Here is an 18,480-nt window from a genome sequence, read left to right as displayed (position 1 = left end):
ATATTTGTTTACATAAGTATTTATTTTTATTATATTTATTATTATTATTATTATTATTTTATTATATACAGAATGTTTCCTAATATATATGTCCGATGTTTCCGAGATTGATATGTTTACATGAACTCTTTTTCTTATTTTTGTAACCTGAATTCACTACAGCAATACTTCCCACTTATTAGGAGACACTCTGTATATTATTTATTTGTTTATATATATATATACATATTGTATACAGGGTGAGGCATCTAAGACAGGCCACCCGAATAACTCCTACAGTTTTGGAGATAGGAGAAAATATTTGAAATAAAAGTTGTATGGTAGGGGGAAATCTTGTGGAAGTGAACATCTCTTTTTAGATGGAGATCTAAAGGTCTTCATTTTTTCAAACCACCCTAATTTTTTATACAAATCAATTTTTCGCAATATTTGGCACAAAAAATTCTAGGGATAAGATGGCCAAAAAGTGAATAGTTTACGAAATATTTTGTACTTTATACTCCATACGAAACACTTACTTAAACTCAATATGTAGTATTAATACATAAAGATTGAAGTGTACAAGGTAATTGAATGTTTATTTACATTCTATAATTCGATCCGTATAAGCGATAACATCAGACAGGACACGAATGTAAACATGAATATTTTACGAAATATTTTATAGTTTATGTAAAATTATGTCAAAATAAAGTACAAAATATTTTATGAACTATTCACTTTTTGGCCATCTTACCCTTATAATTTTTTGTGCCAAATATTGCGAGGAATTGATTTGTATAAAAAAATTAGGGTAGTTCCATTAAAAAAAAATAAAGATGACCTTCAAATCTCCTAAGCGCCTCCACCTAAAAAAAAATGTTCTCTTTCACAAGATTTCCCTCTCAATACCATACAACTTTTATTTCAAACATTTTCTTCTATCTCCAAAACTAGGAATTATTCGGGTGGCCTGTCTTAGATGCCTTACCCTGTATATATGTGTGTGTGTAAAATAATAAAAATATATAAATAAATAAATAATATATATAATAAAAAAAGAATAAAAAAATGTAATAAAAGTAAATACTTATGTAAATAAAAATTTTGTGTAATTTTCATTCTCCCAGTATAACTCCTTCTTAGTGTTGGGATTTCAATTTCCGTCAATGTGTATGTTGTTAACTGCAAAGTGCAAAAGATCGTGAAAAATAAAAATTAAATTTCGTAAAATTCATAATTTGTAGAGTGCGTTTCATAGACTATTTGTAATCAGATCGTAAAATTTAGAAGTGGATACATATAGTTATATATAATAGTAGACATATATATATAATAGTAGTCAAAAAAATGGGAGATGTTTCAAATATATGCATATTGACAAATATTGTATATATTTTAAGCACAAGATGTTATCGTGGAAAATAAAGGTTTTCACGAAGTTAAACTTACCGACAACACCGAAATCGACTAACAATCTAAGGACATTGTACGGCAGCCAGCACAGGGCGAAGAGTACAGCAAGGAGCAGCAATATCCAGGCGATTCGCTTCCTCTCACGTACCAATCTGAAACTCTACGAATAGGTGGTATCAGCGCGTCTACTGAGTTTAGATTGGAATTAATTCTACGGCTAATGGATTCCGTGAGGATTAGCATAAGATAGATTTCGAACAATTACGGAATAAACGAAACGAGTCCGATCAAAGCCCGGTTAAAACCGATTGATTGCGTTACGAAAAAGTCATCGGTAAACATTTTGAAAGATCTCGCACCTGTTATCGGAATAATTTTACACAAAAGTATTCCACGCATAGAGATTATATTATTAGCCTTTATTTATATGATGGAAGATCACTAGTTACAGGTGCACACGTGTATTCTTCAACGTTATCACGCTGCGGAAATTGCACGGCGTTATTCGGAGAGAGAAATCGTACATACATACAATACAATTTCACGAAGTTCATAGAGCTCGTTTGTAGTTTATTTGTAACTAATTTCTCGCACCGCGGCGCAGATGGTACTATGACGTGCGGAGAAAAAGATCGCGTTGGTATCACAAAATAAAATTATGCAAAGGATTAAATTATATTGCAATTTACCTTCTTCTTCGTTAGTATTAATTCAGAGCAATATAATAAATTGTAGCTTATGGATCAAATTGTTTTCATCTTTTGTACGTTGTGTCTTTTATCGATGAATCGATTAACGACAAATTAAAAGAAGAAATGTCTTAAATCGGGCGTAATTATGCCTATTCTGTAAAATTTTATTATTTCCAAACTATAATTAAATAATTTTAAAATATACAAAAAAATTTTTTACCGCTTTTTTTTATCGCAAAAGAATTTTAATAAAGCTGTCATTAATATTGAATTTTAATAAAAATCGAGTTAAATCGTATTTAACACCTTTGAAATAATGAACGCGAATGGCATTGCGCCGAGAGAGAATAATATGAATGGCAAATTTCTCGTTATTGAATTGCAATTATCGGCGACGAGCTCATGTACGGATTGGACGAACTTTAACAAACTAGAGTGGGATTTTTGTCATAAAGCATCTAGAATGACGCGATTCGATTAAACTCGATGAGAGAATATCTTTCGACAGACTTTCGCAATCGATAGTTGTAAAATAGATTTACGACAAATGATTCGCACTCGCGTAAATTCAGGTATCGTTCTATAAAGTCGTTGTGTAACGGTTTTACATTTTTTCTACTCGAGCGATTACAATCATGTGCCATTGATATATCACGATACAAATAAACGCAGATCTTTTTTTATCGGTAAAATAAAATAATTCTATTGCAATGAGAGAAAGAATGCAATATATTATATATTTTAGTATTATATTCATATTATATAAAAAAATACCTTGTATTATTTGATGAATAAAGAGTCGCGCGTAAATATCTACTTCAAAACTGACAGCTTGATCATCAATGAACATTTCATGTTATCTAATGGTCATTGGACATCATATATTACAATAAAAACAATTTGATCTAACCTGCTGTGAGCTGGCGCTTCCCTCGACGCTGTCGCAGTCGAAGGGCGGTTTCCTAGAGCAGAGGGTGCGGCCCATCATCGAGTAGGACAGTATTACAACGAAACCTAAATCGTCCAAAACAATAAGAAAGAGCGTTGTAAAAGAAGACGGAAACGAAGACAAATGACCGATTTTACAAGTCACACGCCCAAATCACGGTACTGGGATACAATAGTAAATGTGCAATTAATACCATTAAATGCCAAGGCTAAAATTTGCTATCGCATTAACTGATGACATCTAACTCTCAAAATGACAATTTCTTCACGAGTTCGGATCTTGAGATGTTATATTGGGATAAGAATGGGAGACAAAAATATGCGGAAAAAAAGCGTCGCTGACGGTGAACGTGTTAAGAATATTCAGGTACCATGTCACGTGCGGGGGCCCCGTCGCTCTCCTTAAATCAATCAGTCACGCGTAATTTGTTTTCGATTTACCTTCATAGCTGAAAGCGTGTATATTTGTTTCTAGGCACGACGAAATGATTTAATATTCAGGTTCGCGAGAAGTGATAAGCGAATATATATGTATATATATATGTATATCCAGGATGATTTGAGATATTAAGAAATTCCTCTGACCCGCTATAAAGAAACGAGATGGAAGGCAGGACTTTAAATTCTTAAAAATTTTCTCGCGAAATTAAAAGCAACGATCGTTTATAAATCTTGCAGGAGTTTGGGAAAATTAAAATATTAAAGGTCATATAAATTCATATCAAATTATAGATATAAATTCATATTAAATTATAGATTATCGAATATAAATAATTTATATTATAATAGTTAATTAATACCACAAAATAATACGCGACTGTCGGTGGTAATACGATCATAAAATAATATATTTGACCTAATACCATGACCAACACATTCTCATGTTAGTGCTCTCCCTCGTTCTATTTCTTGCATATAAAATTTGCTAGAAGCAATACAACCGCAATAGATTTTTCTTGCGATAAAGCCATGTAAAAAAAAAAAAAAAAGAGAAAGAGAGAATATTCATTATTATCATGAAAATTTACCTGGAATAGCGTAAACAAGAACGAAGTATGCAGTCCCGAAGACATGCGCCCTGATGCCTAGTGGCCTGAGATCCTCCAAGCAAATGTAGAAAACCGGTGGTAGTCGCGAGATATCGTGAGAAAAATTTCCTATCCAGGAACCGTGGAAAGTTATGTTGGAAAATTCCGTACTCGGATTGTGAAGAGTCATCTGCGGGAAGAGATGAAACTCGTAACAGCACGGTCAGTAGAGTAGACATAACACTGCCACTTTCATTTTGCAGTAGTTTTCAGTACCAAGTTCTCTCTTACGAAATACATTTCTGTCGTATCAAATGGTAGCTTTCAATAATTCGATATAAAATTTTCAAAATTTTTCTTTCTTAGATTCACATTTTTCATCCGATTAATTATTATTGCGCCGCCATATTGACGCGCTAGATAGATTGCGGATTGAAGAACTAAAATAATTAATAATTGCTCCATGACGTGCACGTGATTAATTTAACTAATGGACATGCAAATGTTCATCTGCATTTCATTTGCAAGTCATTTGCATTTCATTTTTCTTAGCAATCTTTGATCGTTTTGCGGTGTAAATTTATTTGGCGATAGTACACATGATGCCATTCTTTAATCATTATTGCAAGCAATGCTTTGTATTTATAATTTGTATAAAGAATAGCCGCGGTTATTATTTCAATTCTTAATTTATCCACTTTATTCTTTTTAGCTTTATAGCAAAGGTAGTAGTGAAATTTGGTGACTAATAAAGTTAATGATGTTTTATTAATTGATGATATTTTATTAATTGTTTGAATTAATTATATTTTATAATTAGATTAAATGTCACTGCATTATAATATGAATTCATTCGATTATTGATTCTATTAAAGGTGTAAGTAAAGTTAATCAATTAAGCGGTTTGTTTAACGTAAAAACGTTTAAACGTGAATTTGAAGGAAGGAATACATCTTGTCAGCAAAGAGCCTCTCCTAGATTATAGTTTCCAAACAGATAGCACTTATAATTAGTGCATTGTGGTTGTATCGCCGTTCAATAATCGATCCATTCATCCAAATGATGTCATGCTACAGCCTCATTCATAAATGTCTTGTTGCAACATATATATATATATATATATATAATATATATAAATTAGTGTATATATATATATATATATATATATATATATATATATTCAGTGTATATAATATATTCTTCATCTCTGCAAGAATTTTGCTTTTGAGATTTTTTGTTTTCTCGAGATGTTCCGCATTGCACATTGATTTACGGATTCAATGTCGGATTAAAAGAGAGATTCCAAGAGCAAATTTATCCTGAAATAAGATATCATGACAAGAGATTTTCAGATATAAAATGGAATGATTTTATATAAAATGTAGTCATTTAAATAATGCAGAGTTTACATAAAGAAAAGCTCGCTATTATTGCATACATATATTTTCAAAAATGAGACCTTAATGTAAGCGTACTACAAGATGGTTCTCGTATTGCTCTCCCAAATTTGTGCATTGCCATCATATTTTCTCCGTTCAAAAGCCAATCGGTTTTATGATTCGCGAAGAAAGATTGCAGGAAAGACAGCAGCTTATTTTGCCTTACGTTAACTACATTTTGCTTTATGTCCGAGCGATCGTTAGTCAAACGGAGTACGTGAACAATACGCCGCGGGTATATCGGGCAAAATGACTTCTCTGGAAAAACAGGAAATGCGGACGTAAGCATGGACGCAGCTTTGTGCGGAACTAACATAAATCGGTCGGGTCACGGCAACTTCGATTTGCGTTTCGCACGCGACGTCAATTTTAGCATGCCGCGTCGACGGCGTTTCCATTTTGCAGAGTATGCAATTCCCTCGTCTTGTTTGAATTAGTTTCATCTAAACTATATTTGCCAAATTCTTTCCTTGCCTTCTTCGTACGAGCTTGCGAGCTTGTTAATCCATTATTTGCGTATCCGTCCAGAACATTTATCTTAATATCCGGCTTTCTCGCGAATACCTTTTCAATAATTTCGCGTACTTTTCAGTTTTCGATAGACATTCTCATGTCTCATTGATTGTTCGAAAATGTTATCCCAAATTTCTATTTACGACGGACACACACAAGCCAGATGCGAAAGGTAAAGCGTTTATTATTTATATAAATATTTATACCAACTTCGTCGTAAAGCAAAGATGTGTCGAATCTAACTGTGAATGGACAAGTACGTTCCCTTTTAGCTGACCAAAAAAAGATTTACATATAGGAGGATAAATACATCCCAGAGGTTCGATAGAGCCGCAAAGTATGGCCGTCTACGAGATCCCGTCTCTCCCAAAGGAATTAAAATACATCCCAATTCGCGTGTATATCATTTATACTCCTCGTACGGGTAGATCCGCATTAGCAACCGGGACGATTCTTCTGGCATAAATCTGCTTGTAAATCCATTTTCGTGATATCGTACAACAAAAAATTCCAAAGTTTATAAATATTGTATCGCGTATAAATATTCTATTCGCGTCATAAATATTCTTCATAACTCCACAAATAACGGATACATAATTTTATCCTAAAATAAAAATAATATTAAAAAATGCTCCAATATAAAATATTATAAATTCTATTTTCATCATTTTTGTCAAGCGTAAGATATTGCTATGTGCGCACAATGTGTAGGCGAATTTATGGGCTATTTCATATTCTCTTTATGGCAAATGTCGATATGCTCATCAATTAACGCATGAAAGTTCAATATATCAACCAAGATTTCACTTACTCCTCTGAGAACGGGAGCGAAGATAGTCAAAGCTACCAGCCAGAGAGCGACGATAACGAGTACGGTGCTCTTGCGATTGAATACACGGCGAAACGCCATGGGACTCCTAATCGCTAGATATCTGTCAATACTCATGGCTGTAATGGTGAATACCGAGGCTGCAACCGCAACACCTACAAACACGAGTGATTATCTGGTCAGGAGATGGAAATATTGAGTACCATTGTCGCGTTTCCTCAATCACTCACATCCTCGCTCGCTTAATCTAATTTCGGTAACGTGCGAAGCGGACCACGTTAATCAAATCGCAACTAAAAGAAAGACAATTGCTCTAGTAATTTATTCTTAATAAAATTTTATTTTAATTTAAAAATTTATTTTTGTTTTAGTCGCTTTTTAACTGCGAGTGTTTAATTCAAAAGAGCTTTAACTTGTTTACTAACAACTAATTTTTGATGTTCTTCTTTTGAATCGTTATGTATTGTAAATTTTAACTTTATAGCCTCATTCACACGTTTTATGGAACATTTATAAAATATTTTAAACATAACAAACGTGCAAAACATCAACACGTGTATATAAAATATACAGTAGCAATATCGCATTATTTTCACGACGTGTTTGCTTGTTAAAATTTACAAATTAGTATTGCCCGTGATTTCATTTCGTATTACAAACGATAAAATAACGTTTTTTATACATGAGTTATTAAAAATATGTATGTCTCTCTTGTGACCATTTTATCAACAACGGACATTTATGTGCTTTGATTTTTACATCATTAACGAGTTTTTGAAGAGGTTGTTCTAAAGAGACATTAATTACATAATAATATGCGTATATGTTACATTATTTTATGTTTTTGTCAGGACACTCGCTCGAGGTTTTCCACCAGCTTCATTTATTGTTGGAAGATTCCATCAGAAACTTTAGCCTGTTGTATTATATAAAATGGAAAAATGGATTATATGAAATAGTTATCTAGAAAAAAAGAGAAAAATTGAGAGAAAAGTTGCAAAGAGATATGCCTTAGCGAATATGCAAAATCAATTACAATATATACTTCTGCATTTTAAAATCTTATATAATTGAGATTAATATATGCAAAAAACAAGGTCATGCTAGATAAAATCTCCCAATATAATATGTATTCATTATTTTTTTTTTTTTTTTGCTATTGAGCTTCACGAATGCGTGTTTAAAGAAACAAACAAAAAATAGATAATTTGAAATATTAATTTTATATCTTATATTGTCTGCGGATTTTTTTCACGGAATACTGGAAAAAATATCATTAAAAACTATTAAAATAAATTTAATTATTCTAGATCGCATAAATTACTGAAATAAGAATCAAAGCTAAAAGTATATACAATAATGTCGAATTTAAGCAATTACGACGTTAATATTTTATACAATCAATTTTTCTGCCCGTGCATAATGCATGTTGTTTCAAATCATAATTTCCATAAATCTTCATTCCATTAATAATGCGAAAACTGTTTTTAGAGCAGAGTGCTTTCTGATTTCCTTCACCTACTTTTCCATTCCTTCATGTGTGCATGCATGAACGGTGATAGTATGTCCGGTTACGATAATAATGACTTGTATAATAAACATGAAATATGAGCGTGAGTTGAATTTTAGATATTAGAACACAAACTGTCAAAGATAGAGAGAGAATTTCGCCAACATTGCATTACTTGAAATTACATACGTATGGAATTTCATGTACGCGTTCTATCTGGATGACAGGAGAAATAAATCATTTTGGCGAGGATATATTTGAAATAACTTGCTCTTTTATCACGACAAGAATTGTTATTCTTTTTTTAAAAGCGACTGGTTGGGAAAGTTTCGAGGCAGAGAAAAATGTTAATAGACGCTTCGAAGAAATGCGAACATGCGTAACTTATTTGGCGCTTTATGCTAGGATACATGAGTTGAAAAGACGTTGATATTATTTCAGATGAAAATATAACGAGAGTTTTTTTCATTGGATGCTGGGGAAATGTTTATTAAAACCAAACGCGTTCTGCAAAATAGAAATCTATTATTGTAGAAAGATGCATAATTGAGTTGCTTACGTAAATACCCGAGTTATCTGATAAACATCTGATGTAATAATCACGACACGATCGAAGCAATGATAAAATCAGCGTACAATTTTTGTCGACTTGATATCATTTTTTGCCATACGATAGAGTAATATGCAATAGAAGTTTGCTTGTTATTTCCAAGCCTGTGTAAAATGTTTTAAAAAAGATTAAAATGTAGCATATTGACAAAAAATACGCAACTATAAAAGTGATAAAATCAATAACAGTACATTGTCGCGAAAAATGAAACAATGATTAGTAATATATCGCGAGAGATTTAAAGTGCGATCAGATCGAATAAAAATGATCGATTATATTTTTGAGAATTTCTTAAACATGAAACATACTCACCCTGGAGATAAGAAGAAAGTTTGCACATGAGTTCACCGTGACTCCATGCCATCGACACGGCCTGGCTGACAGCAACCGGCATGCATATAATGGTAACCAATAAATCGGCGACAGAAAGATTCACCACAAAGTAGTTTGTAACACTGTAGGAAGAGATATTTTTTCTTTATTTTTATGCAAATATAAAAACTATGACTTATATAATATATATATTCAAATATATTAACAAACTTGAAGCTCGATTATATACCAGCTGTAACATTTTTATTTCATATTTTTTAACAATATTATATCAATTAAGTAATATATTCTTACTTGTATTTTTGAATATATATATATATATATATATATATATATATATATATATATATATATATATATATATATTAAATGTTTATATGTGTGTGTAGATTTTTTGTTTATTTTATAGAATCAATTTTTTTTTGTAAAAACATATTCAACTAACAGCATATCGTGATAATCGATAAATCAGCAATGGAGAGTTGATCGACGAGATGATTGGTTCATATTTCTAAAAAATAAACTCTGTTTTTCTATTTTGTTTTTTTTTTAAACATATGCGTACATTAAAAATAATACACATTATATAATCTATTTCAATACCCGTTAAATATAATTGCTTTGTGTTATCTAGTTTTTCCATTGAGAAATTTAAATCACATTCCTTATCAAATATCCTATAATATCTCACTATTTGTAGATGGAATACATTTGAAGTACAAAGGTCATAATGAAGATGGAATGAACGATAAACTTGTCTTTTGTTACTAACATCGGCAATATTATTGAAGAAGGGATAGTTCCTTGTTACATTTTACAGGTACTTGTTCAAAGGGACAAACATCATTGTCAGTTATTGAAGCATCTAGGAAATTCACGCGATCTTTGAATATCATACCTCGCTATGTCAACAGTTCAATCGTTCTGTCAATTCGCTGATATATTTGTAAAAAAACTTGTTCAACCTTTTTTGTTAGTGACAAGGAAGAAATTCGATGGAGACATTTGCTACTTTTAATAAAAACTTTGATTTTAATAAGTATACCTTATTCATAAAAAAAAATCCGATTTATTTTGTTAAGAACTGATTATATATTATGTTGAGGGAAGGAGGAGGGAGAGGGGAAAGAAATTCTAAAAGAATATTCGTCAAGAATATCATTTAAGGGAAATATTGTTGTAATCTTAAATATATAAAAAAATATATAGGATAATATAAAGCATATCAAATTATAAGAGACTAGCTTTAAGCTCGCGCTACGCGGGGAAGTACATTTTTTTTTTTTGCAAGAGAGAGAAAAATACGTTATACACACCCCGTTACCAGGTGTGGAGTAATGTGGAACTCTCACTCATTAAAAACCCTCTCTGTACACGATTTCCTCAGGTCAAAACTAACAATCTTGTTCCTCTTTCCGACATAGCAATCTAAAGACCAATTTAATATTATATAGTTCAGTGTCTATGTGTATCAGTCAAAATCATATGGTAGCCATCCCCGTAAAGAAATAGTTCGTGGTCAGATACACAGACGTCAGCTCTTTATATATATATAGATGATGTTAATACAAAAAATACAAAAAAATGATTATACTGTAATAACAATAATATAATAAAATTACAGAATAAATTTCTATTTTTTTTAATCTGCCGAAATTTTATAAAACAAATTCAAATAATATGTACATCGTCCAATAATTAACTGTCTCCCTAACGAATTTTTCATCTTTTAAAGGTATAATTAAATTTAAAAAATGATGAAAAAATAATACGCAGGACACGCTGTAAAAATGTCGCACCAGAAATGAAACGAAACAGAACATATCACCTTCTGATTTTAAATCTTGTCGACGAATTTTTTTTTATTCGGTGACAAAATTGAAAAGCAGACAACACGAAACGGTTGTACCGATGTTTGATTGTGGTTTTATTGTATGTGCGATTCTCGCGCATTGTGTATACGAGCCAATTCCTGGACAAAAAATAATCGAAGAGCTTCGCCCAGCCGTTACGTACGTTCATCCATTACGGCTCACCGATGCTGGTTTATTTGTACGTTGCGATGTTGTGCACCGTCAGAAATAAGCGGTCACGGATACATGCAGTTTCGCGAAATGCTTGAACACTACATTCTTCTTCGTTAGAGCAATAGTCTGTATCTTCTCCTTAGGATTAGACAAGCCACTTCATTGAAAATTAATGTTTCTCTTCAATGCAACACGAGCGTCCGTGTTAAATATTCGAATAGTCTCCTGTTTTCGAGAAAATGACGCATTCTTGCAGAATATAGAATGGAAAAAGGAATGAAATTGAAACCGACAACTGGACGCTGCGAGTGTTCTTTTGTGAAAAATTTAAAACTAGTCACGTTGATATGCATTTTGTTATCGGATATCCAATCGCGTGTACGTTTTCTTCTGCCTCGAGTTATACAAAGGAACTATATAACGCAATCCTTTTTTTCTAATACTCTATGTATAATAAATTTATTATTTCGAATTTGTTTCGTATACGATATAAAAACTTCTATTGTCACTAACTATTGTCTCTCTCTCTCTCTCTCTCTCTATTCTCTTGGCAAATTTAATCGAAGTTGTTGCAATGCAAATCGAAAGAGATTGCAGGGATCTAACACGCAAGTTTTCAAAATTCAATGCCTGAAGCCGAAAATATATGATCATGAAAATGTATAAAGCGATCAATTCTGTTTACTTTCAGAGAGATTTATTATACTTCAGAGAGATTTATTATACAGTATAATCATTTTTTTATATTTTTTGTATATTTATTGACATTGTGATGCAAGAATGCCGCTGTATTTAATTAACTAATTCAATAATCCCATAAAATAGTTACAAGCGTAGAAATGTTACAGCGTGTCAACATGTGTATATGTGGTATATGTTGTATATGTTGAATTGATTGTAATTCAAAAGAGGAATCGCATATAATTTATTACTAATAATGATTTGAAGTAACGAGACTATTATGTCCGTATATTTATATACAAATTATTCATAATGCAGCCTTCATAAGGACGTATTATCGTGCGCGTAGGAATAATTACGAACTTCAAGGCTGTCAACATGAATATTCTCTTCTATGTAAACACAACCATGATAATCAAATTACAGCGTAGTAAACAATAGAGTCCCGGGTTAAAAATTTGAATATCGCAATCACGAACTCTGGGTGATAATTACTAATGTAAAAATTTTAAAAGCAGCTGTAAAGACGATAATGCCATTCCTCATTAATTGCGTCGATCCCTTGTAACTAATTTGTGTCTAATCTTTATCTATATTATTACTACTCAATTTGCTCATAATTGCTGATTGTTTGATCCGGCTATACGGAGCGAAAACAATATTTTGCGATAAGCCGAGCTGCGTTATTTTACTTTCCCGGATTCTCTGCACATGATTTACGAAAATCTCACGTTATTCAATTCAATGTTCCATATGTTGCGATTGACGCATATAAAATTGATATAGTACTGATAAACTACGTTTATCCAGTTAATTCCTACCTACAATTAATCCTTTTTATTGCTCCCACCTACGTATATAAAACCCACATTGCATAAAAAGAAATAAAATCTACTTCTCTCCATAACTAAAATAAACATAAACAAAAAATTGATGCGTGACATATATGTTTAATAAACCACAGTAAATGTAGAAATATTTTCCACCTCAATTTTTTATATCTATAAAATTATTATATGTAACATTATAAGGATTATATTATAAAAATATCGTGTTATAAATATTTTCATCGAGTTATTACAAATTTTTCAAGTGAGACAAGTGTTAAGTAAACACTATAAAATATTAGGTATATAAATCAGCATAAATATCTCAATGCTTGATATCTCTCGAATACTATTCCCAAATTCCACTTTATCTGAAAAATCCTATCTAGTGCGCGCCTCCATTAAGATAATTCCATATAAGCGTGTCCGCGTGGATTCTCGACGATTTACAGTCAACTAACCGTAGATTCGCTATCCGCTTCTCACAGCTATTATAGTAGATTATTTGAGTAGATATTATACATAAGCAACTAAATAAACGTATTTAAATGCGAAAATCATGGATTTAGTTATACGCCTAAACAAACTACAAATTATCTAACGTTTACATAATATATCTGTGATAGTTCATTAAGAGTATCCTTCTACATCCCGCACAAAATAATGATACGCGTATGACACATAGAATAGTACAATATCAGTGAAAGAGTCAATATCAAAAGGAAAAGATTGATTTACTTGGATAATGCTGTTATTCATCGCGTGTGTTACATATACCGAAAAACGTAAAATTGTTACATAATATATTGTAATTGGTAAATCAAGAAAAGAGATAGTTAGTATTTTTTATTTTTCAAACTTCTATAAATTTTCAATCTTTTTGATATCTCGAAATTAATTTCTGATTTTGAAGATCGTGAATCTAATTTCGCAGAATAATGTTGTGCAATTTTTCTCAAAAATATAAGTGCAAGTGATAAGTACAAACAGATACATATTACAATTTTATTCTTCGACATATCTTTCAACAGCAATATTTGAAGTATATTGATCGCAAACCTTGATTCGAATGCTACATTATTCTATGTAGCGAACTCTGAATCGTATCTAGTCTCAAGCATCCAATAAACAATGAGTTATATCACTAAAGTATCTTGCTTTATTCACCATCATTCTTTTATATTGCCCTGTCGTAGCTACTGCTTTCTCTCTTTCTCTCTCTTTCTTTTTTTCTTTATATTTCGTGTATAGATAATACGATGTAGAACGTACATGCTACGCATAATTGACGAGATGTTGAAGTATTGTGAGACGCCCATCACATCAGATCCTTACGCTTGAAGCATCTTTGATTTTAAATAATAACTACGATGTTATTTAAATAAAATTTGTATATCTTTAAACATATGCTTATTCGTTTGAAAAGATTGTGATTTGCTTTCGTATTGTTTTTTTGTATTGCTTTTCATAATGTTTTCTTCGCGTTGCATCGTTTTAATAAAGTAGTTAAGGCGTTGGCGTTTCACCACTTTTATACTTGTTTTTATTTTATTTCTTTAATAACGATTATAATGTTCACTTTTTAAATATTTCAAAATCTATAAATAATATCTAATGGATATAAAGAGAATCTATAATTCTCTTGGCATTCAATGATGTAACTTGATAGATGGAATTATAAAGAAAACAAAAAATGATTTTATAAAGAAAGTAGCTCTCATTTTTGTCCAAATTTTTAGCTGCGATAAACTTGACCCAAATTATATATAAATATATACATTGCAAACTTTATCTAATGTTCAGTTAGGTTAGAGGCATTCCTTTTGAGAAACACAGCGCTCGCATTACTGAAATACTTTACGAAATTCAGGTAACCGAAGGATCTCTCTCTCTCTCTCTCTCTCTCTCTCTCTCTTTCTGAAGAGAGAGTTGCAAGTTTTAAATTATTATCCTGTATAGATCTCAATAGAGGAGTTAGTTTCGCAAAATAGCATTCAAAATATTGCAGCGCTATTACTCTACATTAAGAGATGTCATAATAATGCATAAAATATGCTAACAATAATATTATTAAGAAAGCTCTCTTTTATTTAGAAATTATATATATTGCCATTTTAGAGAATTATATTATTTAGAGATTTTACATTATTAATTTTAGCATTATTTAGAGAAATATTCCATTTTTAAACCCGATGAACTTACATCACCAAGAGAGAGAAAGAGAGAGAGAAAAAGAGAGGCGATTCTATCTCTTTTCCTTTTGCAGAAGTACATACGCACACACACACACACACACACAAAATTATATACATACCTTCTCAGATAATGATATTTAAAGACCACCGTGATCACAAGAATGTTGGCTGTCACTGCGAGCGCCATAACTGGCACATAGAGAACGATCAGCAAGTAGTTAGTGTCCCCGTTGAATTTTTCATAGAAATCCCACATTATGTCGGTCATGAGGTCCATTTCCATTACACTGTCGTTGTAAAGGATCGACGAAGATATTTCATTGTTGTGCGCGCCCTCGATTCTCGATGTCGCGGTCACCTCCGATGTCAATGTCGTTGACGTCGACGTAAAACCGATCGCATTCACCCTCATCGTTGCGATCTCTTCTCTCTCGGGAATAAAGCACTGATGGACCAGGTCAGAAAGGGGAGCTCGCCGGACTATGTATTTTACCGCTCGGCTACGTGAGTGGAAAAGAGTACGCGACTTCCAACGAGCATACAAAATATCCCGATCCTCGGCCTGTGTCTTGAATCAACAAAGAGAAGAAGAGCGCGTTCAGATATTGCGCGGAACTATAATTGTCGCTTGGCGGTGCAACAGGGTCGCCTCTGCATAAATAAGGAAAAAATCGCCCGATATACAGGATTTGTCCCAAAGCACCCTTGACAACGCTCGTGAGCAAGTAGAGTACAGTAAATTGAACAGGAAAGTCGTGTAAGATTTTTTTCTATAACGCTTAATAAAGAAGTTATTATTGAGTAAAGTCTGGCCAATCAATGTCGACCTTTAACCGCGCGCCTGGTAGTGTGCGTGAGCGCTCCGTCTCTACGGCGACTCACACTAACAGACGGGCGACTCACTGACGTGCGTCCGACTAAAAGTCGGCGCTGATTGACCAGACTTTACTCAATAATAACTCCTTTATTAAGTGTTATAGAAAAAAATAATACAGAACTTTTCTGTTCAATTTACTGTGCTCTATCTGCTCACGAGCGTTGTCAAGGGTGCTTTGGGGTACCGTGTATAAAAGCGTGGTTGTACTTCATTACTCTTCATTTCTTCGTGTAGACTACGTAATTTAATTGCGCAGAAAATATTCAAATGATTCTTACCGTGGCTTAAAATCGAAATAATTTCACTCAGATTAATCTTTTCTTTTTCTTTTTTATGCGCAATGTCTCGTACACTTCTGCCTTTCAAGGTAAAATCTTTGAATTTAGATTCGATTAGTATTTTATAGCAGGGAGATCCACTTTCGTTGAGATCTTTTTTAAATCTGTTTCTCAAAAATCTTATTTATTCTTATAATTAATTTATTCGACATTTCTCGGATAGAGAACCGTCACATGATAGAAGATACGAACACACAGGCACGGATGAGATTACAGAGTTATCGCTCGAACCTCTTGCGAGCTGTAATTAATACATAATATGCTTCACTTATCTTTCGTCGCGGAAACAAGGATACGTTTTCGTCGCTTCAATTAAATCGTAACTGATATCGCGTACATCGTATATGACTATATGATATAACAGCAAGAAACGTCAATTGTTCTTCAAAGTACGCGAAGTACGAGGTATGCGGGCATAGGATACATACGTGTATGTAGGTACGTATGTAACGCGTAGCGATTACAACTTTTGTTTCCCCTTGTAGAACGAAATAATGACGGTGAGCGACGGATTGAGATAAATCTTTTACGTCAATCAAGAACGGGGAATTTGCTTTTATCAAGAACGATCGCAAGTCAGGATGGTTTGACGACGACTGATGTTTGTCGACTTCGGGAGAGATTTCCAGAAATGAATTTCTTAACTCTCGATATAAATCTCGAATAGATGCATGCTGCGAGATTAACTTTGCGATGCTATTGATGCGTCAATAACATAGTACAATGCTATTGAGAATAAATGTAATTGAAATTAAAATCTCCGATGTATAGATATGGGTTATGCTATGAGCTTCACTTACGTCACATCGTCAGAAAAACGTTAATAAGATCGCAAAGAAATGCGTGCCCCTTCATACAAATGCCAAGCAGGCCTTTTTCGACTGGTTATAAATATGTACATCGATAAATCTACTGCTTCCGCTACTAGGAAATCATTGTGTAAAATTGTATATTTTTGACGTAGCTGTTTGAAATTACGCTTTTTCTCTATTCATTTAATTATAAATTAATAATGAAGAGATTATATTTATGAATGTGTGTGTGTATATCAAAGATCGATTAATTTTTCATGTACGCTAATTATAAAAGTATACATCGCGTGTACATTTTCAATTCTCATTTAAATTTTTGATAAAGTGTATTCGAATTAATAAAAAGCATCAATATAATGTTAAGATAATTTATAGATAGATAAATTGAAGTTAATATCTTGAGAAAAATTTGAGGCTTAAAAATGAGAAAAAAATTGTTTATCGCAAATTTGCAGCAAAATCTAGTATTTGCAGTCAATAATCCTATTGTATTCTCTGGTTTATTGTTAAAAACATTTTTCTATGGAAAATTATATTACGTATTGCTAAAAATAAAAAGATGAATGATTAATTACCATCAAAAAATGCACACAATGCACATCAATGCAAATTTTATATCTTTTTTTTTTTACTTGTTTTACTATACGATGGCGCGTACATTGCGTATTATTTCTAGAATTTGTAGAATTTTTTCTTTTATCATTGTGAAAGTATTGATTTTTATCCCGGTAATCCGGATTTATGAGATAGAAACAAATAACTGCCCAAGTAAAAATCGACAACTAATGCTATTGTATACGGATAAAAAAAAAATCGTCGAAAACTCGATTAATAATCGATAATATCATTTTACAAATATTACATGTTGTTGCGTGATTTGAAACGCTAATTAATACAAATCAGGAAATTGACACAACTGGTTTAATATCGATTAAGCATGCTTTCTTATGTTATATTATGCCAATTTTCGCATTTTTATATCGAGCAATTACAAAAATCGTATAGTATCAAGAGTTGAACTCACTGCAATTATTCCTTGCAGACGTGAAACCAAAGATAAATCAAACAAAATTAATTTTCATTATATAAAATTTCACATCTCTTAAAAGTATTTTCTTCAAAGCGAGATGCACGTCGTGGGATCACCATATCGTCAAGAATCGAGATCGATCGTCACAATCACATATAAGTTTTTCACTACCGACAGGTCCGTAACGTTTTCATCGATCGATTCGCGATATGCATGTTCAGGAAACGTATCGCTATCGCTGTCGATTTATCGAACGAGATCGTTGCGTGAGGGTTCGAAAGAAGCGTCCACCACGGTTTTGCGGTCGAAAAGCTGCGGATGCGGGTCTACGGCAAACTGATCAAGAAGAATCACGGCTCCCGCCGTCGGTCTTGAATGCGCACGAATCACACGGCG

General features: G+C 32.4%; 1 protein-coding gene across 9 annotated transcripts in view; it reads right to left on the bottom strand.

Moving 5' to 3' along the window:
• LOC138939903 (neuropeptide FF receptor 1-like) overlaps positions 1–18,465 on the bottom strand; it is a 29,594-nt gene extending 11,129 nt beyond the window's left edge. For 3 of the 9 annotated variants that reach the window (XR_011447914.1, XM_070308223.1, XM_070308281.1), the window contains exons 1-7: positions 18,079–18,461; positions 15,147–15,678; positions 9,277–9,419; positions 6,827–6,999; positions 4,064–4,253; positions 2,998–3,101; positions 1,432–1,555 (exon numbers count right to left, since the gene is read on the bottom strand). Coding sequence is in view for 8 of the 9 variants with exons in the window: in XM_070308223.1 (XP_070164324.1) it covers positions 1,432–1,555; positions 2,998–3,101; positions 4,064–4,253; positions 6,827–6,999; positions 9,277–9,419; positions 15,147–15,439 (1,027 nt within the window). In the remaining variant the exon portion in view is untranslated. Of the gene's footprint in view, positions 1–1,431; positions 1,556–2,997; positions 3,102–4,063; positions 4,254–6,826; positions 7,000–9,276; positions 9,420–15,146; positions 15,679–16,182; positions 16,949–18,078 lie in introns of those variants that run through there. The other 6 variants (XM_070308271.1, XM_070308262.1, XM_070308242.1 and 3 more) reach the window with 6 other exon arrangements.
• Positions 18,466–18,480: the final 15 nt, after the last annotated feature.

Source organism: Polyergus mexicanus, unplaced genomic scaffold, assembly GCF_030449975.1.
Source record: "Polyergus mexicanus isolate NDT 795.1 unplaced genomic scaffold, iyPolMexi1.0 SCAF_2, whole genome shotgun sequence".
Taxonomy (NCBI): Eukaryota; Metazoa; Arthropoda; class Insecta; order Hymenoptera; family Formicidae; genus Polyergus; species Polyergus mexicanus.
Note: the sequence above shows the minus strand (reverse complement) of the source record. Positions and strands in the feature narration are given on the sequence as shown.